The 27,344-nt window shown below is 35.4% G+C and overlaps 1 protein-coding gene across 2 annotated transcripts in view; it reads left to right on the forward strand.

Moving 5' to 3' along the window:
• Positions 1-27,344, forward strand: part of DOK6 (docking protein 6) — a 411,999-nt gene that overhangs the window by 140,331 nt on the left and 244,324 nt on the right. For both annotated transcript variants that reach the window (XM_060119271.1, XM_060119272.1), the window contains exon 2: positions 2,600-2,707. In XM_060119271.1, the coding sequence (XP_059975254.1) occupies positions 2,600-2,707 (108 nt within the window). The remainder of the gene's footprint in view (positions 1-2,599; positions 2,708-27,344) is intronic.

Raw genomic sequence — 27,344 nt, forward strand, 5'->3', positions numbered from 1 at the left:
ACATGGAGGCTAAACAATACAGTACTAAATAGCCAAGAGATCACTGAAGAAATCAAAGAGTAAATCAAAAAATACCTAGAAACAAATGACAATGTAAACACGACAGCCCAAAACCCAGAGATAAACCCATGCACCTATGGTCAACTAATCTGTGATAAAGGAGGCAAGAATATACAATGGTGAAAAGACAGTCTCTTCAATAAGTGGTGCTGGGAAATTTGGACAGCTACATGTAAAAGAATGAAATTAGAATACTCCATAACACCATACACAAAAATAAACTCAAAATGGATTAAAGACCTAAATGTAAGGCCAGACACTATAAAACTCTTAGAGGAAAACATAGGCAGAACACTCCATGACATAAATCACAGCAAGATCCTTTTAGAGCCACCACTTAGAGAAATGGAAATTAAAACAAAAATAAACAAATGGGACATAATGAAACTTAAAACCTTTTGCACAGCAAAGGAAACCATAAACAAGACGAAAAGACAACCCTCAGAATGGGAGAACATATTTGCAAATGAAGCAACTGACAAAGGATTAATCTCCAAAATTTACAAGCAGCTCAATATCAAAGAAACAACCCAATCCAAAAATGGGCAGAAGACCTAAATAGACATTTCTCCAAAGAAGATATACAGATTGCCAACAAACACATGAAAGGATGCTCAACATCACTAATCATTAGAGAAATGCAAATCAAAACTACAATGAGGTATCACCTCACAGCAGTCAGAATAGGCATCACCAAAAAATCTACAAACAATAAATGCTGGAGGGGGTTTGGAGAAAAGGGAACCCTCTTTCACTGTTGGTGGGACTGTAAATTGATGCAGCCACTATGGAGAACGGTATGGAGGTTCCTTAAAAAACTAAAAATAGAAGTACCATACCACCCAGCAATCACACTACTGGGCATATAGCCTGAGAAAACCATAATTCAAAAAGAGTCATGTACCGCAATGTTCATTGAAGCTGTATTTACAGTATGTAGTTCATGGAAGCAACCTAAGTGTCCATTGACAGATGAATGGATAAAGAAGATGTGGCACATATATACAATGGAATATTACTCAGCCATATAAAGAAATGAAATTGAGTTATTTGTAGTGAGGTGGATGGAGCTAGAGACTGTCATACAGAGTGAAGTAAGTCAGAAAGAGAAAAATAAATACCGTATGCTAACACATATATATGGAATCTAAAGAAATTTAAAAAATGGTCTGAAGGACCTAGGAGCAGGACAGGAATAAAGATACAGACGTAGGGAATGGACTTGACACGGGGAGGGGGAAGTGTAAGCTGGAACAAAGTGAGAGAGTGGCATGGACTTATATTTACTACCAAATATAAAATAGCTAGTGGGAAGCAGCCACTTAGCACAGGGAGATCAGCTCCGTGCTTTGTGACCACCTAGAGGGGTGGGATAGGGAGGGTGGGAGGGAGACCCATGAGGGAGGAGATATGGGGATGTATGTATATGTATAGCTGATTCGCTTTTTTATAAAGCAGAAACTAACACACATTGTACAGCAATTATACTCCAATAAAGATGTCTAAAAATAAATACATTTTAAAAATTAAAAAAAAGAAATAGAACAGCAATACAGTGATCTTAGTTTCTGGCTATAGAGAATGTAAACTCCAGCAAAAATATGCATTTCTATAAAAGTTTGAAATATTAAATTTGCATTTCTAGACCTCTTTAGTTATTGAAAAAAAGTCTCATTTTATTGATGTGACTTAAACATACCTGTGAATGGAGGGTGATAAGGTGGGCATCAGGTGACAGTGTAAGAGCCAACATGAATTAGTCCTGTAAAATCAGGCAGAGTCCAGAAGGAAGGGCCTGTGTTTGTGTAATATATAGCCCTGCTTTTTTTAAAAACAAAGCTGAAGAGATGTGTGTTCAGACAGATGTGTGTTCAAATCCTGACACTTACTCTGTTACTATCTTTATCCTAAAATGAAGACAACCTACCTCATATAGTAGGTATGAGGATTAAATGTGTCTATAAATTTTAAAATGTATTGCACATAAGCATTTAGTAAATAGTAGTTGCTATAAAAGCATACAAGGGTGTGACAGATGTGTCCATTATAAAAACATATCTGTTTCATTTTCTAAAGTAGTATATGAGCATTTTTTATAATTAACACTGTAAGTTAATTTTTAAATGCAATGTTTTTCCAAAGATAGAATATTGAACATTATGAAAGTGCTTAATCTTAGTAAATTGTTACTTCGTTATCATGGAAAACAGTTTGTCACCAGGATGGTGAGAATAAATATTTTATATGGTGTTGATACCCAGATGATTTAGTTAGATTAAAGAGGATTGAAGCCAGTGCACTGAAAATGTCATAGCATAAAATCTTTCCATATAAAATTTATGTTTATATTTAATATTGTTTTTAAAATTTGCTATAATTTTAAAGAATAACATGCCTCTAACTTCCCAAATTTTTTCTCTCTGTAAGATAAGTGCATGTAAAACAATTTATTCCCCCTGGATTAGTTGAATAGATAAATCCCTGATGCTGCTAAACTCATGTACAAAAGACATAATGGGATTCCTTTATTTACTTTCAGATTTTCAGACGTTGCTGGTTGGTTTTTAAGAAGGCGTCTAGTAAAGGACCCAGAAGGCTAGAAAAATTTCCAGATGAAAAGGCAGCATATTTCAGAAACTTTCATAAGGTAAGTCACGGTCTTTGGAATCTCTGGGGAATAACTGTACCCTTGGCAACAACTCTGGAGACATTTCTTTTGATAGATGAAATCTGCAGAGGCAGAAATGCATGGCCAGGATAAAATGTCCCTGCACTGATAAAATGCAAAAGTTTTTTTTCTCCTTTATTTTAATCATCTGCTATAAATGCCAGTGGTACCTCTGCAAAATGAAAGAGTCATTTTTATTGCTACTTTGCAAAATGAGATGACTCATAACTCAACCAGATCAGTTCCCAAGGTGCTGAGTAGGCATTTTCCCTCTTTTCAGGTTAATTGTGCATTTTTACTTTGATTTAAACCGTGGGCAATGTTTTGGAGATAAAACTTTGGAGGCTGGTGTTAGCAGTGTTAATGGCTCTTTACAGCTTAACAAGAACGATCATCGTGTATGCTGATGTGTAGACATGTGACATAAATCCTATGAATGAAATATCAATTTCCTAAGAATTAAAAGTATGTAAGAAATTGCCCTAGAATGATGCTAGATATGCTCCTGAAAGTTATCTCTGGTGATAATGTCAAAAAAGGGTTAAGTATTTGATAGTAATGTGGAGGATTCATGATCAGAATGCAGAACTGTGAAACAGCATTGCTTTTTTGATAGAATGCCCACATAAGCTCAGGAAAGACTCTAATTCCTCACTGGTGGTAGCATAGAGTAAGTTACCCTGAATAATGTAATGAGTCTGTGGAATTTATTTTATGTGATGTATACTGCTTATTTCTTCCCTTATTAAAAATAGAGTGTTTGCCAGGGATGAGGGGGGTGGGAGGGATAAATAGGCATAGGACCAAGGATTTTTAGGACAGTGAAACTACCCTTTATGATACTATAATGGTGGATGTATGTCATTATAAATCTGTCCAAAGCCATAGAATGTACAACACCAAGAGTGAACCTTACTGTAAAATATGGACTTTGGGTGATTATGTTGTATCACAGTAGATTCATGAGTTATAACAAATGTACCATCTGGTGGGGATGTTGATAATGGGGGAGGCTATGTATTTGTGAGGGCAGGTTGCGTAAGGAAAAGCTCTGTACTTTCTGCTCAATATTGCTGTGAACATAAAACTGCCCTAAAAAGTAAAGTCTATTAAAAATAGATTATTCAGCAGTAATGTGCTAACCAATCCTATTACACAAATAACTAGCAATCTTTTGTATTAAATTTGAACCTATATCATAAGGCTTAGAATGTGAATTTCTTTAACTCTCTATGAGGTATTCTATATTTTAATATAGATTTACTAATAGAGAATCCAAGTTCAAGTTCCTGCCCAGCCACTTACAAGCTCATAGGAGTTTGGTTTTCTCATGAGGACATGGATTTTAAAATTGTAATATTACATGTCTCTTTTGAAGACTATTTAAGATAGAGTATCAAATAAAAACCAACACAGTGATGCAGGTTCTAACTATATGAAAAATTATTTGCAGCCTGAAGTCATATTGATATTTTGTATGATGATGATGACCATGGCAATAATTTTAAACCTGACTTAATGACAAACTGCCAGGTCATGAAATGTAAGTCTGTAACGTTTAGCTTTTGAGTAAAATTTTGGAAGACTGAGCATAGTATATATTCTGTGGATTCCTGGTCAGAACGCCTGCCTGCTGGTCAGTGCTGTACCCTGGCCGGACGCTCTCCAGCCAGCGCACCTAGAGTCCATGTACTCATGATCCAGCTGTCTTTTACTTGCAAAATGGCAACATTATAAGCAGTATTATAACCACCTATAAGGGTTAATAATTTAGACAAAGATAAGTATAAGCTGTCTGCTTTACACGATGCACTGGGGTGCACGAGGAGATGACGAGGCACAGTCCTTGCCCTGAAAGAGCTTGTATTCCAGAGGGAAAGACACACATATGCAGATAATTTTGATTCAATATGAACAAGTCTTAATAAATTGAAAAGGGTCATAAAGAGTGTGTTCTCTCACCATAAATTATTTAAATTAGAAATCAATGTTATCTAGTAAATGTTAAATATTTGGTAATTAACATATTCTAAGGGGTAATAATTCCAAGGCAATGTAGTAGTCACAGAGGCTATTAGCAGATATTCTAAACTCAAAGATAATAAAAACACAAATATTAGCATGCGTGGAATATAGCTATACCAGTGAGTATAGGGAAATCTATAGCTATGAGTTCTTACATTAGAAAGAAACAATAAATGTAGGAGAAAATATCAATGAAACAGAAACCAAAATAACAATCAGGAAATTTTGTAAAGTCAATAGCTGTTTCTTTTACAAAAAAAATCACTCACTTGATAAACTCTTAACTGAATTTATCAGGAAAAAAAAGAATTAAAAAAATCAAAGACTGGGAAGAACAAAGGGGTTATCACTACAAATTCTACTTGACAACTTAAATGAAATAGACAAACTCCTTGAAAGATACAAACTACCCAGTCTTATTCAATAGCTCAAGACCTAATAAAAACTTTGAACTTATAGTCAAAACTTTTCCACCAAGAAAACTTCAGGTCCATATCATTTCACTTGTTAATACTACGACATATTTAAAGGGAAAAAATTAATCCACGTAAATACTTAAGGAAAATATAAAAAGGAGGAAAACCTTTCCAACTCACTTTATCAGACTGATATTATCTGAAAACCAAAACTAGATGAAGACAGTAGGGGAAAGTGACTGATCAATATCCCTACAAATCAGAACATTTAAACAAAATATTAGCAAACCTAATTCAACAATATGTTAAAATGATAACATATGATCAAGTAAGATTTATGATAGAAATGCAAGGTTGTTTTAACATTTGAAAATCGACCAATGTAATAATGTAGAATTAAAGAGAAAATATATCATGGGATCCTTTAAATGTATACAGAAAGACATTTCTGTATGCATATAGAGACAAAATTCAACATCCATTTATGATTTAAAACTCTCAGAACATCAAGGACTGAATGAACTTCCTTAATCAGAAAAAAGCATCTAACAAATACCTACAGAAAAGAAAAAGAAAACTCTGTTTCTATGCTCAATGACATAATCATTTGTTGAAAATGCATGATCATCTTCAAAACAAATACCAGAACTAATGAATGAATTTAGTGAATGATATTTTATTATCATTTGCATTTTTAAATAGTAGCAGTTAACACTTGATAAATTAATTTTTTAAAAAAGAACTCAATTTACAGTGGTGCCAACAAATAATTATAAAGCACATGTGCAATCTCTACACTGAAAACTATGGAACATAGCTGAGAGAATTAAAGAGGACCCAAATAAATGGCAAGAAATAAAATATTATTAGATTGATACCAATTCAATATTGTTAGGATGTCAATTCTTCCTAAATCAATATGTAACATAATTCTTATCAAAATTCCAGGAATATTTTCTTGTAGGTATTGACAAGCTAATTCTATATGGATATTTGCATAACCTACATTAGCCAATGCAATTTTAATAAAGAACAAAATTGGAAATTTATAAGATTTCAAGATTTACTATAAAGTGACAGAAATCATGATATTATGATTTTAGCAAAAGGATATTTATATAGATCAATGGAAGGGAATAGAGAGGTCAGAAATGAATGCATACATATATGGTCAGTTACATTTTGACAAAGGTATGAAGACAAGTCAATAGGAAAAGAAACTTTCTCCAACTAATGGTGCTAGAACAACTAGATGTCTCTATGTAAATAAATGAACATTGATCTTACATCACATTACACACATAATACACTCAGCAGATCATTGGTCTAAATTTAAACGCCAAAACTATAAAACTCTGCATAGTAAGTATAGAAGAAAACCTTTTCCACTTGGTAATAAGCAAATATTTCTCAGCACACAAAAAGTATAAACCATAAGAAAAAATTGGTAAATTGAACTATATTGAAATTTAAAACTTTTTCTCTTCAAGTGATTTAGCTAACAAAAAGGGAGGTAAGTCTGGGAAAATACATGCAAACATTTCTCTGACCAGAAACATATCCAGAATACTTAAAGAATTCTTAGAGCTCAATAATAGGATAAAACCCCAGTATTTTAGATTGAACAAAAGACGTGAACAGATATTTTCCAAAATAAGATATATGAACAGCAAACAAGAACATGAAAAGATGCTCAACATCATCAGTGATCTGCAAGATTTAAATTCAAAGTAACACTATCCATCCATTAGAATGGCTAAAATTATAAAGATTGAAACTAACCAGAGTTGTAGAACTCATACATTGCTGATGGACATGAAAAATTTTATTTTGTAAAACAGTTGGCAGTTTCTTTAAAAGAGTAAACATACATCTGTCCAGCCATTCCACTTCTAGAAATTTACCCCCCTTCCCCACAAATGAATAGCCATGTCCAAATAAATATATGTACGAAAATGTTCATAGTAGCTTTATTCAAAATAGCCTAAAAGTGGAAACAACCCAAACAGGAGAATGAATAAACTAATTGTGGTACATCCGTCAATGGAAAACCACTGAATGATTGAAAGGAAAGACCTACTGATACACATAATAACAGATGAATCTCAGAATCATGACGCTGACTGAAAGACAGAAGACCCAAAATAGTACATATTGTATGATTTCACCCTTGTATTTGTGGTAACAAAATTCTTATTTATAGAAAAAAAATCATAGCCTTCCTTGGTTGCCTATTTTGAGGGAGGAATAGATGGAAGGTTGGACTGCAAAAGGACCTAAGGCGTTTAGGGGGGTGGTGGAAGGCCTCTTTATTCTTATTGTGGTGGTGGTTTAAAAGGTACATACAATGGTCAAAATTCATTCAGTTGTTCACTTTAAATGATGGTAACCTACCGTGTATAAATCATTCTTCAATAAAGTTAACAAGGAAAAAGATCATCCTGGAAAACAGACTGTTGAGAAAGATCAAGTTAGTATTGAAGTTGGAGGTCAAAGGACACATTTTGGATATAGTTTGTGAAAATGGACAGGATGTACCTATGGATTAAATGTTGAGTGTAAGTGAAAGGTAGGACTCATGGACTTGAGCAACAGAGATAAGGATGGCGCAGTTCATGAAGATGGGAAAGACAGAAGAGCAGGCTTTGAGTAAAAACCACAAGGTTTCACTTAGCATATGTTAAATTTGAAATGTCTATTAGGCATTCAAACTAAAATGTCAAGTAGTCAATTAGATAAATGTGGGCTGGGGTGGGGGAAATGTCACTGATAAAGTTATTTATCTGACTGTCATTGGCATATTGATAGCACTTTATCCTGTAACACTGGATAAAATGTCCTTGGGAAAGAATGAAGAGAAAGGAGATAACACTCCAACTCTTAGAGGATTAGCAGAGCTGGAGGGGCCAGAAAGGAAATCTGAGAACAGCAGGCAGTCAGATGAGAAAAATAGCATTAAGGGTAAACCATTGAAAACTACGAGAAAACTGTGCTAAAAAATGTGAATAAATGGTCATCTGTGTCTAGTTTAAGAGATTGGGAAAGGTGACAGAAAAGGGACCATTGGACTGACAACATGGAGGTCTTTGGTGGCTTTGCCAAGAGCTATTTCAGTGAAACATGGGGACTTATTTCACCTGGAGTAGCTTACACGAGATTGAGGGGTAAGGAACGGGTAGCTACTCAGGCAATTTTTTTCAAGATGTTTCACTGCAAAATTGAGCCAATATATAGAGCAGATATGTTTTTTAAATATGACATGTATTGTAACACACCTATATGCCAAAGGGAACAATCTAGTAGACAGAAACTGTGATGATTAAAAGGTTCTTGTGTATAATGATAGGGTTTGGTCTTTAACAGAACCAGAGAGCATTCATTTTAACAAAAAAGAAGGAAAAGAATGACTGCAGATATAAGTAGGTTAAATGAAAATTAATGTTAGAAAACTATAACTAACACTTTCAAAACATACACACTTTATGTGTGTAAGCTCTCTCTCCAGTCTGTGAAAATTAAGTCATGAAAGATCCTGTGCAGTGAGAATAGGAATAGTTCATCTTTTAATAAATAACTAAACAGATATTACTGACTGTAACTTGAAACTTCCTAAAGCACTTTAATAACTAGATTCAGTGTGTGTGGCAGCTAAAATTTACTTTTCTCATGCAATGTTTTGGAGATTAAAAGCTTTTATTATTACAACTTATTATTCCCAGGAGTTGGGAGGCTAATTCTGTTTCCTAGTGATTTAAATTTCCTTTCAGGAATTTTATCTTATTTTTTTCCTCAGTGATTGTGAATTAAAACCATGAAGTTAGACCAATTCTGTTATGGAAGAATAATTTGGTCATGATTCATCAGTAATAAGAAATCTTAACGGTTGTTTTCAAGAAAATATGTAAATGGTTTCTTCTCTTATTTTGATACTATTTTAGCAAGTTTTGCCTAATGCTTCACTGGCTGTCTTATTATAGGCTTTGGGTAAAAAAAAAATCACACACTTTTATTTTGTACATGCTAAATTTGAAATGTCTCTTCAGCATTCAGACCAAAATATTTGTGTCAACCTCACTACTTTTCTTCTTAACTAGCGCTGACACTGATTTTTTCTTCTTTATTTTCTTAGAATGTACAGCTAACATTATTCAAATTCTCTTTTATCATCTCTTCTATTATTCAGTACTGCCACTCTTTATCACTCACACATGATAAAGTTCTACCTAGCCATAAAAATTATATTACCATTGGGCAACTCTGATGTTGCTCAAATTAAAGGAAAAACTTTCAATGTAAATATTTGCTTTCACTGGGTGCCATAAGTAACATACAGGTGCATCTTGCCACTGAGAGTAATTTCTACTGTGCTACAAAGGAAAAGAGCCCTGCCCTGAATATTGGGAAATGACTGTCAAACCCAGTTCAAGAAAACAGAGAAAATACTATTTTTATAATATAATATAATATAATATAATATAATATAATATAATATAATATAATATAATATAAATATAATATAATATATAGTTTTGTGAAACTATGGTATCTGGTGACTAGACAGACACTGAGGCTCAGAAGATGAAGAGATGAGATACTCTTCTTATTTTTCCAGTAGTGACAGTAATTGCCCTACTCCTCCAAGACCGTTATGAGGTGTAAATAAGATACTACATGTGAACTCTTTAAAGACTGTTTAGAGCAGTCAAAAAATGTTAAGAGTTATTATCATTATTGTTTTAAGATTTTACAATACAAGAAAGCTAGGTTATAAAATAGCTAACTACAATGAAATATGATGAAGTGCAGTAATAAAAGTAAAAGGGAACACTTGTCTACCTTTGGAAATCAGGACTTTCCAAAGGGCTTCTTAAGATTACTCTGTTTTGACAAAACAAAATAATGGAGAGGGATGCATTCTATGAGGAAGAAAAAGGGTGATTACAAGTACTGACGTTACACTGCATGGTGAGTTGAAGAAAATTTGAGGAATCTAGTGTTGGCAAACTCTGAAAGGAGGGCTGTAGTGGTGGAAAATAAGCACAAAGGAAGTGGGTGGAGCAAGTGAAGGGTCATAAATACCTTCCTCATGAGTTTAACCTCTATCCTGTAAGCAATAGAGCAGTTGTGAAGGGTTTTAAATGGTTTTTCATATCTTCAAATATGTACTCAGAAAAAAATAATTTGCATGACATCACATCAAATGGATGGGATAATAGACTATATACAGAAAAACAATATAATTAAATATTATAGTATAATTATTTCCATTTCCCCATAATAGACAACAGAGTCCTAAATGGAGAAGGGTAAAGTGAATGGAGAAGAGATAGATTTGGGTGATATTTTCTAGGTACAGTCAAGTAAAATTAAGAAGACTTAGTAACTGATTGGGTATCGGGGAAATGGAAGAGAGAGGAATAAGACTTGATATCTTTTCAGGACTGAGTGAGGGATGAATGGCTGTGCTGTTCATCGAGACTGGGTGAAAAAATGGTGATTCTTGGCATGTTAGATCTTGAAGTATTTATGTATGGTATATTCACGTATATATTTCATTAAACAATTAGAAGTACAGCCAGTTTGTAGTGAAACTGCCCAGGAAATCTACTGAACAGAATTAATGTGAAGGTGGATGTATGTCAACACTTCTCTGTCAAAGCATGATCAGTGTAAAATGAAACCGTCTTCTATAAAAGACACTGGGGCTTCCCTGGTGGCGCAGTGGTTGAGAGTCCGCCTGCCAATGCAGGGGACACGGGTTCGTGCCCCAGTCTGGGAAGATCCCACATGCCACAGAGTGGCTGGGCCTGTGAGCCATGGCCGCTGAGCCTGCGCATCCGGAGCCTGTGCTCCGCAACGGGAGAGGCCACAACAGTGAGAGGCCCGCGTACCGCATAAAAAAATATAAATAAATAAATAAATAAATAAAAGACACTGACCGTAGTTCCAGCCTTATGGTGACATCCAAGGTATTTCAATTATAAATTTATTGAGAGTTACAAATCAAAAAGTTGATACTTGACTGAAAAAAACACCAGCTAATTCAAGGAATGATAGAAAATTATGAAAAGTCCCATTTCAATGAGGAAATGCTAGTAGAATAAACATGAAAATCCTATCCAGTAAAATTTATAAAATGTATAGTAATTATCAAGACTCTTTAAATATACTCCTAGCTGGAAAATGTAATAATTCTAAAGAGATAATTGTTAATTTTACCATAAAGTTATTAAAAATACTGACATTTGCAAAGAGTTTGAAGAAGAGAGAAGACAGAACTTTGGAGACTGTGTGAGTCCTGCTCTTCTCTGGGGCTGCCCCTCCCTAGGACAGGGCGGGTGGGTGTAGCTAGTGTCCAGAAGGCCACCCCAGGAGTCAGATGGGTTAATTTGTCCAAGGCCTGGACAACCATCCATCAAGGCAATAAAAACAATCACAGATGTTCATGACATTTTTATCCTGAAATATACTTTCGCTTCTTCAAAATCAAAGACTGAACTATCATTTCCCATGGCTTTTTCCATTCATAGAATTATGAGTCCTTTTTTCAGACGTGAACATGGCAAAGCTCTAAATTTCTCATAGTTCCCTCTGATGATCAGGTCAATAAAGAAAGATCTCTTTATGAAAAAGGCTGGCATATTTAAAATCTTTGTTTTCCCTTGAACAATTAATGCTCAGTCCAAATATTGGATCTCCAGAATTGGAAAAAAAAATACTTCATTTTCAAGATGGCTTAAAGAAGTAGACCATTATGGATTTCCCAAATTGTCCTATTTGTTAATGTTTAAACACTTTAAACTTCTGATTAGTCGGTTATTTTGATATGCCCTAAAATCTGCTGTAGTGCTCAATAGAAATAAATTAAAATAATCAACCAAATGAACAAAATGTTTCCAACCTAAGTGAGGGCCTTCTGCAAAATAATCTAAGGATACAATTTTTTTTTACCAACTTTAACTTAATGCTATACTCTATCTGAAACATACATATTACAAAGCTTATGAGTATTACTGATCTCATTTAGACATTTGATATGTTTACTGTGAGAGAGATCTTGCTCCATAAATCAATTTTTATATATGAAACTGCTATAAAATGGGATATAATTTTTTTTTACTTCTCAGTAGAAAGAAATTTGAAATTCAAATCACTAGCTGCTGAAGGAAGTTATTAAAAATGCATTAGGGTTGAAAATGTAGCTATATATAATTGTCATAACAGATATTCAAAACAAATTTATCCTCAATGGAAACTGAACTAAAGCAATTTACATAGAATCAGCTAATAAATTTTCCTTAATTTTCTAAGCAGATGAAAAAGAAACAGTTTATAGAAATTTTAATAAAGTAAATATGAGTGCTGTCTGTAGTGAGGAAAATATAAATAGAATCCCTTAGAAGCATGAATGAAGATAGTGCTATGTGAAGTTCCCATTCTACTCGATGCCAGAAAAGCGATGCCCGTATTGAGACCAATATTATTTCTAAATTCCCTATAACCTGACATTAAAAACATTGTTTTATTCTCTTTTACTCCTATTTGGAGTTGTCCTATTTATCTATATGTAAAGTAAACATCTGAGAGAATTTGGGAAAAGATGAAGGCATCCTTATGAAAAACAGCCACCTATAAATATAGTATGTTCTTAAAGCTAGAAGCAAAAGCATCGGTAAGTGTAGAAACAGCACATGTGTACAGTGTGGTATCTTGAACATTTTCATTTTGATTCCATGAAGAAATGGCTAAATGCTTGGATGAGCACACACTTGGTGCGGTGTGAAGAGCGATCATAGGCTTGGTTTGTCCTGAAATACCCACCAGAAGTTCCCAGAGTGATAATCATTTATTTGGGTTAAGGCATCTTATCCATTTGTGTATTTATTCATTCATTCATCTAGCTGTAATCTCTTAGTTTGAAGACGTTTCAGTTTCTTGAACAGAAGCTCCTATGGACACACACGTTGGTTCCTGTGACAGTCACTGTTAATCCATGATCATTTGTTAATTGTCTCATAATATCTGAACACTAGTGCTAGTCACTCAGGGAAGACTCATAGAAATGGAATATGAAAAGTTGGTTTTCTGTAGGATAAGATGAAGGGGAGAAATGCCCAAGGCTGGATGCACCTTCACTGACAGAGATGGATGGGCTGAGAATGGACAGCTCTCAGAGATCAGCAGGAGAGACCATGGGTGAAGACCTTTGGATGGAGGGGATTTATGGAGCTGTGATCTCAAAATAATAGGGAACTCCCAGAGTTGGACTTGATGTTTGTAATACTTGAGTCAAGGTCAATTGAAATTTTGCAACATCTAAGATATCTCCAATAAGAATCATTCTGTGTGGCTTAAGAAAGCCATGGAAAAGCAATCACTCAGCAATCAGGACTTGTTTATAACCTATTGCTCTATGACAGATATATGTTCACTGAGAAATATGGAATCAGACCCTTAGAAAATATCTGTATGATTAATCTGGGCTTGACTTAGAGTATGCAGCAATATGATTTATGTTAGGAAAATTATTGTCTTTATTCACTTTTTAAAACTACTCACTTGTGTGTGTAGGAGGCAATCCTCTGCAATGGTGCTACATCAGGAAGACATAGTATGCTTTAAACAACGTCTTTCTCTCACTTTCCTGTCTGTAAAATGCAAATAATATCATAGCTCAGAAAGTGAGATGACAGCTTCATGTAAGACAATGTGAAAAGTAAAACAGTTATGGTTGTGCAAGTCATTTCAGCCTCAGATTTTGCATCTTTGAAACCAGAGACATAATTCATACCAACTTTAGAAAAATTTTGAGACCCATTTGCATGATAAAGTAACTTGTAATTTCAAACAAGCCATTTTCCGTGGTAAATCAGATAGTAAATTTGAGAAAGAATATTCAACAGCACAATTTTGTTATGACATTATTTCCATGATTTCTGAAACATTTTTACATTTATCTAATGGATTTTGATCCAGTGCCCTTAATTATTCTTTCAGAATATCATCAATGCATTTTGGATTTTTAAAAATCTCTTACTCATTAACAAAGTCTGCTTAGTTGTATAATATCTGACAGATGCAACAGGAGAAAAGCTAATTGCATAATATTCGCTGAGGATAAATTGTTTTTCTACCATTAATGGAAATTTATATATTATACTTCAAGTAATGAAATCATATTCATTTACAACTTAAAACTTGAAGAATATTTTAGTGAGACTTTATTCTTGAATTATTACTTTGTACCTTGCTATAAATATCTATGTATCATCTTTTGTTTTATAAATAACGCTGTTTCATATTTGTTTCAAATTATATAATATTTTAAAAATTGTAAATCCTTTTTACATCTAATACTTCTTTTTGTATGTGTATGTGTGTTTACATTGGACCAGTGGCCATTTTATTTTATTTTATTTTAATTAATTTTTATTAGTGTATAGTTGCTTTACAATGTTGTGTTAGTTTCTGCTGTACAGCAAAGTGAATCAGTTATACATATACATATATCCACTCTTTTTTTAGATTCTTTTCCCATATAGGTCATTGCAGAGTTATCTAATACTTCTAATAACAAAAGGTAAAATTTTCATTACCCATTAAACGATCTTAGGTTACAAACAAGTAGTAGCCACTAAACTGATTTTGTTGATAAGAGAACAGGCTCTTAATTTAGGGAACCATAGCCTTTGAGATTCAGTGAAATAAGTGTTGAGTTTGTTCTACTCGGAATTATTTTCACACATAATTTGACATCCTGAATAAATGATTAAATTCCTGCTATACAATATTCAGAGAAGTTAGGGGTTTTCCCCCATTTATTTAGGGACAAAGAGAAAGAGGGATTGTAAGTTTTATGCAACTATTTCCACCCCAGTTCTCCTTTTCTATGTCTTTGAATCAAGTTAATCATATTTAGAAATCCAGGGTACTATAAAATTGAAATGTAATCGGATTTGCAGTAGTCTGTAATTCTCCACTATTCTCCTTTTTATGCCCTTTCATAAAAAGCTGTCTTGGTGTAGTGGAAATTGTCCTGCTAAGCTCAGGGCTACATGATATTCTCCTAGTCTTAGAGCTAGTACAGCTGACTCCCTGATGGTGGATGTAAAAGTCAACTTTCCTGTCTTTTATTCCAGTTCCATCTTGCAGATAAACTCATGTGGTCAGACTCAGTATTACCCCCGAACTTGGATCTTTTATGCAGTTTAATCACAAATAATTGGAATATAGCTTACACTTACTATTGTTGTGTAACAAATTGCCACCAACTCAGGGTCTCAAAAAACAGGCGTTTATGCGCTCACAGTGCTGTAGGTCATAAGGTGCAGTATGGCTGGGTTCTCTGCTGAGGGTTCCATGAGCGTGAAGTCAAGTGGTCAGTCAGACTGAGCTCTTATCTGGTGGCCCTGGAGAAAAATCTGCTTCCAAGCTCCTTCTGGAGTTGGCTTATTCAGTTCCTCGCAGCTGTAAGACTGAGGTCCCTGTTTCCTTGCTGGCTGCCAAGAAGGTTTGCTCTCAGCAACTAGAGGCCGCCTGAAATCCTTGACTTATGTGGCTTTTTCCCTCCCTGAGACAGCAACGGAACACCAAGACATTCTCAAGCTTCGACTCTCTTTCTCTCCTACGACCGGCTGGAGAAAAAGTTCCCATGACTAGGTCAGGTGACCTGGAGTATCTGTGTTGTGATCTAACTCTAGTGCGTACTATCTAAATTTTTGTTTATCTTCATTTGGGAAGGGGTGTTTTTGGTCTGGCAAAAGTGAGAGTATCCCCTTTCCCTCATAGCCTGTAGGAGGTATACACAAGATAGGTATTGCATTTGAAGCAAAACATGATGCAACTCTGACAGTTCAGGCATGGGGTTTAATTGAATTAATTGCTAACTCAACACCCACCCATTTGTAACTCACTTCTTCCATTCCCATCTTCAATATAGAGACTGAAAGAGCTAGGTGATCACTTTTTACACTTCCTGCAGTTATGGAGGTACATTTCTGACCAATGAGATAAAAATTTTAAGCCTACTAAAAGGTTAGAAAGGAATTTATATTTTCTGATACGGCCAGTAATGTCCCTTATTCCCTTTTTCTACATTGAAAACATGATAGCTGGAAATGCAGCAGACATTTTGTGCCCTGAGGAGATGAGCTTGAGAGAAATGGTGGCGAAAACAGGTGCTGATGTAGGTCTTTAATAAAAGGGAAGTGGTCTAAAGAGAACTTTTGAAAAGTAGGGAATACCTGTATTTGGGCCTGAGTTGTTGCCTCTTATATTATCAAACTGCTAAACTAACACTAATAACTGCCTACCTCTAAGTTATTATGTGAGAAAAAAAAACTTGCTTAAATCAGTGGCCAGCAAACTTTTATCTGTAAAGGGCCAGATAGTAAAAATGTTAGGCTTTGCAGATCCTAAGGTCTCTGTTGCAACTCTTCAACTCTGCCCTTGTAGTACATTAAACAGCCACAGACAATATGTAGACAAATGGCTGTGTTCCAATAAAACTTTATTTACAAAAACTTTATTTAAAAAATTTATTTAAATTTGGCCCACAGGCCATAGTTTGCCTACCACAGATTTCAATCACTGATATTTGAGTTTTCTATTACTTAAAGCTATGCATTTTTAAATCTAAATAAAAAGGTATAAATAATCCTGGATATCCTGTCTAGATGCTATAAGCATATATAGGTAAACAAGCTAAACATGATTCGCAGTTAAGTCATGGATCTCACCTAGAGTTGGTCTCATAAGCATAGGGAAGTAACCAGAGCCTCTTATAGCTTTCTTATATATACACTCTTTGGAACTGATATACATTAATGATCGTACCAATACCCTTTCCACTCTGTGTCCTTTACTAGCAGAACATAATTGTGCCCATTGGTTACTATGTTAGGAGTCACCACATACTAAGCCATAGAGAGCTGAGCTGAAGACTAATTCAGAGCACTGAAAAGTTGTAATAGCCATATAATTGTTAATAGCAGTTGACCTGCTAGAATTTCACATATCATTCAGTTGACTTTTCTTTAGGAAGTGGATTTTCCTCCCTCCTTCCTTCCTTCCTCCCTCCCTCCCTCCCTCCTTCCTTCCTTCCTTCCTTCCTCCCTTCCTCCCTCCTTCCCTTCCTCCCTTCCTCCCTCCTTCCTTCCTTCCTTCCTTCCTCCCTCCTTCCTTCCTTCCTTCCTCCCTCCCTCCCTCCCTCCTTCCTTCCTTCCTTCCTTCCTCCGTCCCTCCTTCCCTTCCTCCCTTCCTTCCTTCCTTCCTCCCTCCCTCCTTCCTTCGTTCCTTCCTTCCTTCCTTCCTCCCTTCCTCCCTCCCTCCCTCCCTCCTTCCTTCCTTCCTTCCTCCGTCCCTCCTTCCCTTCCTCCCTTCCTCCCTTCCTTCCTTTCTTCCTCCCTCCCTCCCTCCTTCCTTCCTTCCTTCCTCCCTCCCTCCTTCCTTCCTTCCTTCCACCCTCCCTCCTCCCTCCCTCCTTCCTTCCTTCCTTCCTTCCTTCCTCCGTCCCTCCTTCCCTTCCTCCCTTCCTTCCTTCCTTCCTCCCTCCCTCCTCCCTCCCTCCTTCCTTCGTTCGTTCCTTCCTTCCTTCCTTCCTCCCTTCCTCCCTCCCTCCCTCCCTCCTTCCTTCCTTCCTTCCTCCGTCCCTCCTTCCCTTCCTCCCTTCCTCCCTTCCTCCCTTCCTTCCTTTCTTCCTCCCTCCCTCCCTCCTTCCTTCCTTCCTTCCTCCCTCCCTCCTTCCTTCCTTCCACCCTCCCTCCTCCCTCCCTCCTTCCTTCCTTCCTTCCTTCCTCCGTCCCTCCTTCCCTTCCTCCCTCCCTCCCTCCCTCCCTCCCTCCTTCTCTTCCGTCCTTCTTTCCTCTTTCTTTTTCTGGTGTGATAGAAGGCAGCTGCAAAGGTTGATTTAATCATTATTGCTAAGTTAATGGATGCTATCATCATTCATCTCTATAATATTTGATTAATCTATTTTATTCCCATTTCTTAATCCCATTCATCTCTCCACTTCCATAATCATTATAATGATTTTGATGGGAAACTTTATGTGAATCTTATAAATGTATACTGTTGATTTATTGAACATGTCCTGCTTTGTTAATTCACTTAAGTAATATTGTATTATAACTTACTATGTTTATTTTTAATTCATGCTGCGTTATGACTTTTAGACCTATTTGCATTTCTGTGTCTCCATTTTGCCAGTTGCTTCTGTTACATGATACCCCATAGTTTACATCCATTATATTTTACTTTTCCATTTTCCTAGTGATAGAAACTGGATTGCCAGCAACTTCTCATTACCTCAAACAATGAAGTAATTAAGATTTTTGTTCTGTGTCTTTATGCCCCAATGTGAGAAATTTTCTGGCATATATAAAAAGAATAAGATCGTTGCATGAAGGATATGTGAGTACTTAAGTATGTACAACCAGATGACTTTTCAGAAATCAGCTCCACTGTACACATCCGCAGGGCACCTGAGGGTTCTGTATGCTCACATTCTTATTAATTCTTTCCATTAGTCATTAATTTTCCAAATCTGATGGGTGTAAAGTGATATTCACTTGTGTTTTAACATACAGTTTTCTATTCCCAATGAATTTGAGGAATTCTTCCTATGCACAATTGCTTTCTGAGTTTATTCTTCCACGAATTCTTTGATCATATCATTAGTCCATATCATACTGGGGTCCGTTTATTTTTCTGGCTGTTTTATAAGGTTTTCTTGTCTATTCTAAACACTAGTCTTACTTCAATTTTAGATGTTGTAAATAATTTCTCACCTCTGTCCGTTCACTTTGTGGAGTCCTGCATTAAACAGAAATCTATTTTTTTAATACTTAGGGACTCAGTTATCACTAGTCCATTTGTTAAATGAGCTATCCTCTCAATTATTGTGATGGCATAGATCTTATACTCACATACATAGGTTTTTCTCTGATTACTCTGTACTGTCTCCTTGTTTGTTCTTGTACCACTAACATGCCACTTGTCTTAAATAACCACCGATCACACGATGTTGTGGCATTTGTTAGGAACATTGTTCCCCAAACACGCTCAGTTCTTACTTTCTAAAGTTACCTTAGCAGTTTATCTAAGGACATGGAATATGCTTTTTACTCAGCTCCTCTTTTAAGGTTTAAAAATTTTTCCAACGAAATCCCTAGGTATGTTACAGTTTTTCTTGTTATTGTGAAGGTATTATTTTTTCTAGTTAATATTTGCTAGTGTAGAGAAATCCTGCTGATTTTTTGTGTTGACTGCATTTGACAGTATTGTTGAATATTTTTGTTTTAATAATTTATTTTTCTATTAATGCTGCTAGTGTTTACATGTCAGTGATCATATTGTCTACAAATACTGATAGTTCTGTCTTCTCCTTTCTTAGCCTTTTTCTTAAATTCTTGTCTAGGACCTATGTTACACGGAGGCACTGACAGAGAGTATCCTTGCCAAGTTTCCAGTAATAAAGGAACTGTGTCTAGTACTTGTGCATGAAGTAAAATAAATGTTGGTATTAAAGAAAATTCCTTTCTATACTTGATATATTGAGGGTTTTTTTCTCATAAAAGGTGTTGAACTTTATCAATTATTTTTTTAATCTGCTCAGGTAACCATGTGATTTTTCTCATGCCGTCTATCAATTTTGAGAACTATGTTTAGACACTTTCTGATGTTAACCATACTTTAGGTGACTCAAAATAAATACAGATATATTCTTTGCTTTTTAAGAAACTAATATCTTACTAGAGAAACGGGGCTATATACAAATCTTTCATCATTTTCTTTCTGTCATTTTACCTTCATTCAAGACTACTGACTTTAAAACACAAATTGGGCTGTTCATCTTCAAATAGTACTGTATAATTGTATTAGTTTCCCAGGCTAGCCTAACAAACTACCACAGATTTGGCTTAAAATTGCAGAAGTTTATTCTCCCCCAGTTCTGGGGGCCAGAGGTCAGGAATCAAGGTGTCGGCTGGTCTGCATTCCTGCAGAGCCTCTAGGGGAGCATCCTCCCTTGCCTTTTCCAGCCTCTGGTAGCTCCAGGAACCCCTTCACTTGCGGCAGCATCGCTTCCGCCTCTGCCGTCACACTCACGTGACCGTGTCCACTGTGTCCTGCCTCAAAGCTCCCTCTACTCTTCTAAGGACACTGGTCATTGGCTGTGCGGCCCACACTGAATCCAGGGTGATCTCCTCTCAAGGTCCTTCACTTAATTACAGCTGCAAAGACCCTTTTCCCAAATAAGGTCCCATTCACAGGTTCTGGGGTTTAGGACTTGGACATGTCTTTTGGTGGGCTGCTATTCAACCATTACTGTAATTAAAAGATTTAAAATTGTGCATCTAGTAAGTAAAGTCCTAGAATCTGTAGAGTATCTGTTAGTATCTGTGTAGCAAAGCTGTGCCTCTCAGAGTGAGAATGATGCTAGGGCTGACTGAGCTGTTTCATGCTTTTTTGTTCTTAAGTTAGTGAAACATATTATTAGACACTAAATTTACACATGTTGAGAGAGAGAGAGAGAGGGAGGGAGAGAAAGACATATATACATTTCCTATTTTAGTGCTTATTTTTCCTTTGTACTAATGTTCTGCATTTCTTGGCCCTGAAAATAGGTTATCTTTTTGTTTTTCATAATAGAGAACCTCAAAATATTTTGGAGTAATAAAGTAATGAGTTTTTCTGGGATTCCTTTCATCATCCCTACAATTTGGGTCTCTTTGGTAGTTGAATTCTCCTTCCTGTAATAACTTCTTGATTATCCATTTTTGCCATTATTAAATAGCATGAATTTCAGAGCAATAGCTATTGCATAAGTTGATGGAAAGATCACTAGTGTGAGAAGCAGGAGGCATGGCCCTGACTCTGGTCATCACTCTAACTGTGGGACGGCCACCCCGACAGGGACAACAATTTCCCATTGTTAAATGAGGAAAGCTTAGCTCTCTGTTTTATAAGTTAGAATGTTTTTGGCTGAAAATAACAGAAACCCCAATTCAAACAACTTTAAGAAGAGCATTTTCACATATTACAGCATGTCCAGAAAAAGAAAATGGCTTCAGGGTTTGGTTCGTTCTTGATTCTGCTTAAGAATGAAAATTAAGGACCTGGTGGGGGGTTGTTTTTTTTGTTCTTCTTTCCTATCTCTGCTCTGCCATCCTTAGAGTTGCCTTCAACTTCAACCTAGTAGAATGATAACTGTAGCATCTCTGAATTATGACATCCAGACAGGACAACATCCACTGGAGAAGGGGGCTAGTTTTATCTGGAGGTTACCTCCAGATAAGACAACATTTGTCAGAAGCCACCAGAAGACTTCCATTCACAAGTCATTGGTTATATTTAGGTCATGTTCTCTTTCTTAAACTAATCACAAGCAAGGAGACTGTGACCCTAGGAGTAACAAGTTCTACCATGATACTAGGGGTGAGAGATGCCTACCAGGGCACTTGGGCTGCATGATGTAGGAGTGCATAACTGAAAAACATCAGATTCTGTTATGAATGAAGGAACTGGAACTGGATGCTGATTAGACAGCCAATGGTGACTACTATAATTTTAATTCTAATGTAATTTTATCCATAGTTATTTTTTCTAGAAGATGCATTTCATAATGTAGTTTAATATTTGAGAGACCTTAAGTCTTTCAAAGATTTAAAAGACTGAACTTGTAATTATTGATTATGAGCATGTTGGGATTGTCAAATAGTAAGCATGGGAGGTCTGTATCAGAGTACATGATATCATCACAAGGAGCTTAAAAATTGAGTTATATTGAGTCTTTCAATGGTACACATTCATATTATTCAGCGACAGGAGACAAATGTAAGGAAGCAGCTATTGGAAAATTGATATAAATTATATTGAAAGGAAGCAATTATAAAATTTCTATGCAAATATTATGACTAGAATATTGAAGTATACAATGTATAGGATAACACCAATATTTAAATTAGCATTATGAAAATTTAGGACTCAAGCTTTCAAAAGAGATTGATATGTATTAATTGTAATAATTTAAAAACTTCAGTAAAACTTCCACCTTTTTTTCTTATTGGAAAATCAATATTCTCTATCCTAATAAAGTGGATTTTATTAAACTAGCTCCTAAAAATATCTCTTCTCAAAAATCAAAACTCTGACTTAATTAGAACAACCATAGAAGATTAGTAAAATGTCAGGATTGAGAAGAATTATTAGTAAGATTAATAAGAAAGAGGAGTGCAATTTATTTTCAAATTCATTTAAATATACTTGAAAAAATCTGAAAGTTAATGTCTTTTATTTTTCAAAATAAGATTAGGTTTAAAGAAGGAAACTGAGTGCCTAAATAGGCAGCATCTGATCTCAATTGTCATGACAGTAAACTGATAAGACACTTTAAAACAAAAAATAATTTCAGTAAATATGCTTTTTTCAACTTTTTATCTGTATACTAAATAGTGAAAATTAATTTTATACTTGTGAGTAAGATCTGCATTGAATGCTAATATTTAGTTTAATTTGCACAGTTATGCTAAGGGGAAAGGTATATAACATAAAAAGTATGATGATTTTTAAATTGTGCAATAAACCTTAATTTGTTTATACTAACTGTTGCTAGTATGCAAATAAAATCCCTCTGAAAAACTTGGACTTAATTTGAAAAAATATCACTATGTCCTTCAGCCCATATCAGATTCTTCCTGAAAGTTCTAAGTAATGGTAGAACAAGTAAAGTCTAGTTAACCATTTTGATATACAAGTGAAGCAGCTTCTCTGATGTTTGTTCTTTTTTATATTAATTTTTATTGGAGTATAGCTGCTATACAGTGTTGTGTTAGCTTCTGCTATACAGCAAGGAGAATCAGCTTACGTATACATATAACCACTCTTTTTTTGGGTTTCCTTCCCATTTAGGTTACCACAGAGCACTGAGTAGAGTTCCCTGTGCTATACAGTAGGTTCTCGTTAGTTATCTATTTTATACATAGTAGTGTATATATGTCAATCCCATTCTCCCAATTCATCCCACCCCACCTTCCCCCTTGGTAGCCATGTTTGTTCTCTATGTCTGTGTCTCTATTTCTGCTTTGCAAATAAGATTATGTATACCATTTTTCTAGATTACACATATATATGCGTTAATATACAATATTTGTTTTTCTTTTTCTGACTTACTTCATAAGTTATACATAGAAGTATGCCCTCCCTTTCAGAACATATAGCCCAATGCAGCTGTATGCTACCCTCTTCTTTATCTTTAGTCTTTTCTTCTCTCATCAAATATGAAAGAAATAATCACTTAACAGATGCCTACTGGTCTTCACTGTGTAAAGCATATAGTCAAAATGCAAAAAAAAAAATCCTATGTTGAAGTCTAGTTATGTAAAGAATTAATAAATAAATGACATGAATTAGTAAAGGAACAACTCAATAATTTACTTACTGAGTCCAGTGAAAGAACACAACCAGGTTTCATAATGAGTCAAGGAGCCATCCAAATTCAGATCAAGCTGTCAAGGTCTTGAGAAACATCCCACCCCTCCATCACCAACAGGGATAAGTTATTAACCATGCATGAGTCATTCAGGAGAGACTAAGGGAGGCTTGCCATTGGTCTTGATGAATGATTGTGAGCTTGAAAGGAAGATGAAGGAACCGGGAACCCCAAGAAGATTATTCTGTGAAAGACTACATAACCTTTCAATAGCATGTTTCTATTCAGGAAAATTGAAAGATTTTGTATATGGCTGGAACCTAACTTGTGTTCAAAGTTGGTGTAGAGAAACATGAGATTAGATGTACAGGTAGGAACTGAATCATTAAAGTTGTCAAGTCCTTGCTAAGGAGTGAGAACTTAATTTTGAGGTGTTATTAAATGGATTTAAGGCCGTGAGGGGCAGCATCAAATGTTTGGATTAATGATATTAGTCTACGATCAGTGTGAACAAGATAATGGAAGACGAAGAGTATGCCGGCTGACGGAAAAATAATGGAAATATTTAAGATGAGAAAGAGTGAGAGTCTGGATGAGTAGTGAAGTTGTGGAAGGGAAGGAGTAAGAGTGCTCATGAAGTAGACGTTGACAGAGTTTTATGACAGAGCAGGTGTTGTGGGCCTGGGACAAAGCTGTATTTGGAGCAGTGGATCTCAGAGTGGCCCATGAAGACAAGACTCTTTCCATCATAGTACTGACATATTACTTGTCATTTTCACTTTGTTTTGGTACAAAGGCAATAATAGGTAAAACTGCAGCACAAATCAAGGCAATGGCTCCAAACAATAGTAGTAGTTATTGTATTATTTTTTAAAAGATAAAATTTGTATATATTGAAGGTGTACAACATGCTGCTTTGGTATACATATACATAGTAAAATGATGACTAGAGTCAAGCTAATTCACATATCCATCTCCTCACATAGTTAACCTTGTGTGTGTGTGTGTGTGTGTGTGTGTTGTGAGACCACCTGAAATCTGGTCACAATACAATACATAATACAATATAGTATTATTAACTATAGTCATCATGCTGTACATTAGATCTCTAGACTTAACACCCTACATACCTACAACTAGGTATCCTTTCACCAATATTTCCCCACTTTCCACACCATTAAGTACTATTCTGCTCTGCTTCCATGTATTCAACTTTTTTAGATTCCACAAGTGAGATCATACAGTGTTTTACTTTCTCTGTCTGGCTTATTTCACTTAGCATAGTGTCCTCCAAGTTCATGTGTGATGTCACAAATGGCCAGATCTCCTTCTTTTAACACTGAATAATATTCATATTTTATATGTTACATGTATATCACAATTTATTCATTGACAGACACTTGCATTGTTTCCATATCTTGGCTATTGTGGATAATGCAACAATGAACATGGGATCGCAGATATCTCTTTGATGTACTGGTTTCATTTCCTTCGGGTATATGCCCAGAAGAGGGATTGATGGATCATGTGGTAGTTCTATTTTTAATTTTTGGGGAACATCCACACTGTTTTCCATAGTGGCTGTACCAGTTTAGATTTCCACTACCAGTGTACCACGGCTCCCTTTGCTCTGCATCCTCTCCAACACTTATCTTTTAACTTTTTGATAACAGCCCTCCTAACAGGTATGAGGTGATATCTCCTTATGGTTTTGATTTGCATTTCCCTAATGATTAGTGATGTTGGACACCTTTTTCATGTTCGTTGGCCATTTGTGTGTCTTCTTTGGAAAAATATCTATTAGGTCCTTTGCCCATGTTTTAATTAGGTTATTTGGTTTGGTTTTGTTTTCAGCTATTGAATATTGTACATGTATTCCTTATATGTTTGGGATATTAATCTTTTTTTTAAGATGTTGGGAGTAGGAGTTTATTAATTAATTTATTTATTTTTGCTGTGTTGGGTCTTCATTTCTGTGTGAGGGCTTTCTCTAGTTCTGGCCAGTGGGGACCACTCTTCATCGCTTTGCGTGGGCCTCTCACTATCGCGGCCTCTCTTGTTGTGGAGCACAGGCTCCAGACACGCAGGCTCAGTAGTTGTGGCTAACAGGCTTAGTTGCTCCGTGGCATGTGGGATCTTCCCAGACCAGGGCTCGAACCCGTGTCCCCTGCATTGGCAGGTGGATTCTCAACCACTGCGCCACCAGGGAAGCCCTGGGATATTAATCTTTTATCAAATATATGGTTTATGAATATTTTCTCCCAATCTGTAGGTTGCCCTTTCATTTCATTGATTGCTTCCTTTGCTGTGCAGAAACTTTTTAAAAAAACAGAAGTAGATGAATTACTTCCAAACGCTTGCCTTTTATGAGGCCAGCATCATCTTGATACCAAAGTCAAGCAAAGACAAAGAAACCACAAGAAAAGAAAGGTCAATATCTCTGATGAACATAGATGCAAAAATCCACAATAAACTACTAGCAAACTGAATTCAACAGCACATCAAAAAGATTATACATAACGACAAAGTGGGATTTATCCCTGGGATGCAAAGTTGGTTTAACATATGCACATCAATCAATGCAATACTCGACATTAAAAAATGAAAGATAAAAAACACGTGATCATCTCAATGGTTGCAGAAAAAGTATTTGACAAAGTCAAAAATCCATTCATAATTAAAAAAAAAACTCTCAACAAAATAGGTCAGAAGGAAATTTCCTCAACAAAATAAAGCCCATTTATGAAAGGCCCACAGCTAACATCATAATCAATGGAGGAAAACTGAAAGCTTTTACTCTAAGATCTGGTAAAGACAAGGATGCCAACTCTCACCACTTCTATTCAAAATAGTACTGGAAGTAATAGAGCAATAAGATAAGAAAGAGAAATAAAAGGCATCAAAATCAGAAAGGAAGAAGTAAAATTATTGCTTTTTGCAGATGACATGATCCTATATGTGGAAAACCTAAAGACTCCATAAAAAATGTTAGAACTAATAAATGAATTCAGTAAAGCTGTAGGATAAAAAGTCAACATACAAAAATCAGTTGCATTTTTTATACCAGTGATGATATCTCCAAAAAGGAAATCAAGAAAACAATCCCATTTACAATAGTATCAAAAAAATGAAATACTTAAGAATAAATTTAACTAAGGAGGTGAAAGACCTGTACACTGAAAACTATTACTCACCGATGAAAAAAAATTGAAGCGGGTATAAATAGAGATATCCTGTGTTCATAGACTGGAAGAATTAATATTGTTAAAATATCAATACTTCCCAAAGCAATATACAATATTGAGTCCATCACTATCAAAATTCCAAAGGCATTTTTCACAGAATTAGAAAAAACAATTCTAAAATTTGTATCAAACCACAAAAGTCCCTGAACAGCCAAAGCAATCTTGAGAAAGCTTTAGGCATCACACTTCCACATTTTAAATTATATTGCAAAGCTATAGTAATCAAAACAGTATTACAATGGCATAGAAGTAGATGAAGATACCAGTGGAACAGAATAGAGAGCCCAGAAATAATATATATATATATATTTCATCAACTAATTTTCAACAAGAGTGCCAAGGAGAGACAATGGGAAAGGGGTAGTGTCATCAATAATTGTTGCTTGGAAAACTGGATATGCACATGGAGAAGAATGAAATTGGAACCTTCTCTTATACCGTACACAAAAATCAACGCAAAATGTATTAAAGACTTAAATGTAAGACCCGAAACAATGAAATTC

This window comes from Mesoplodon densirostris, chromosome 15, assembly GCF_025265405.1.
Source record: "Mesoplodon densirostris isolate mMesDen1 chromosome 15, mMesDen1 primary haplotype, whole genome shotgun sequence".
Lineage (NCBI taxonomy): Eukaryota > Metazoa > Chordata > Mammalia > Artiodactyla > Ziphiidae > Mesoplodon > Mesoplodon densirostris.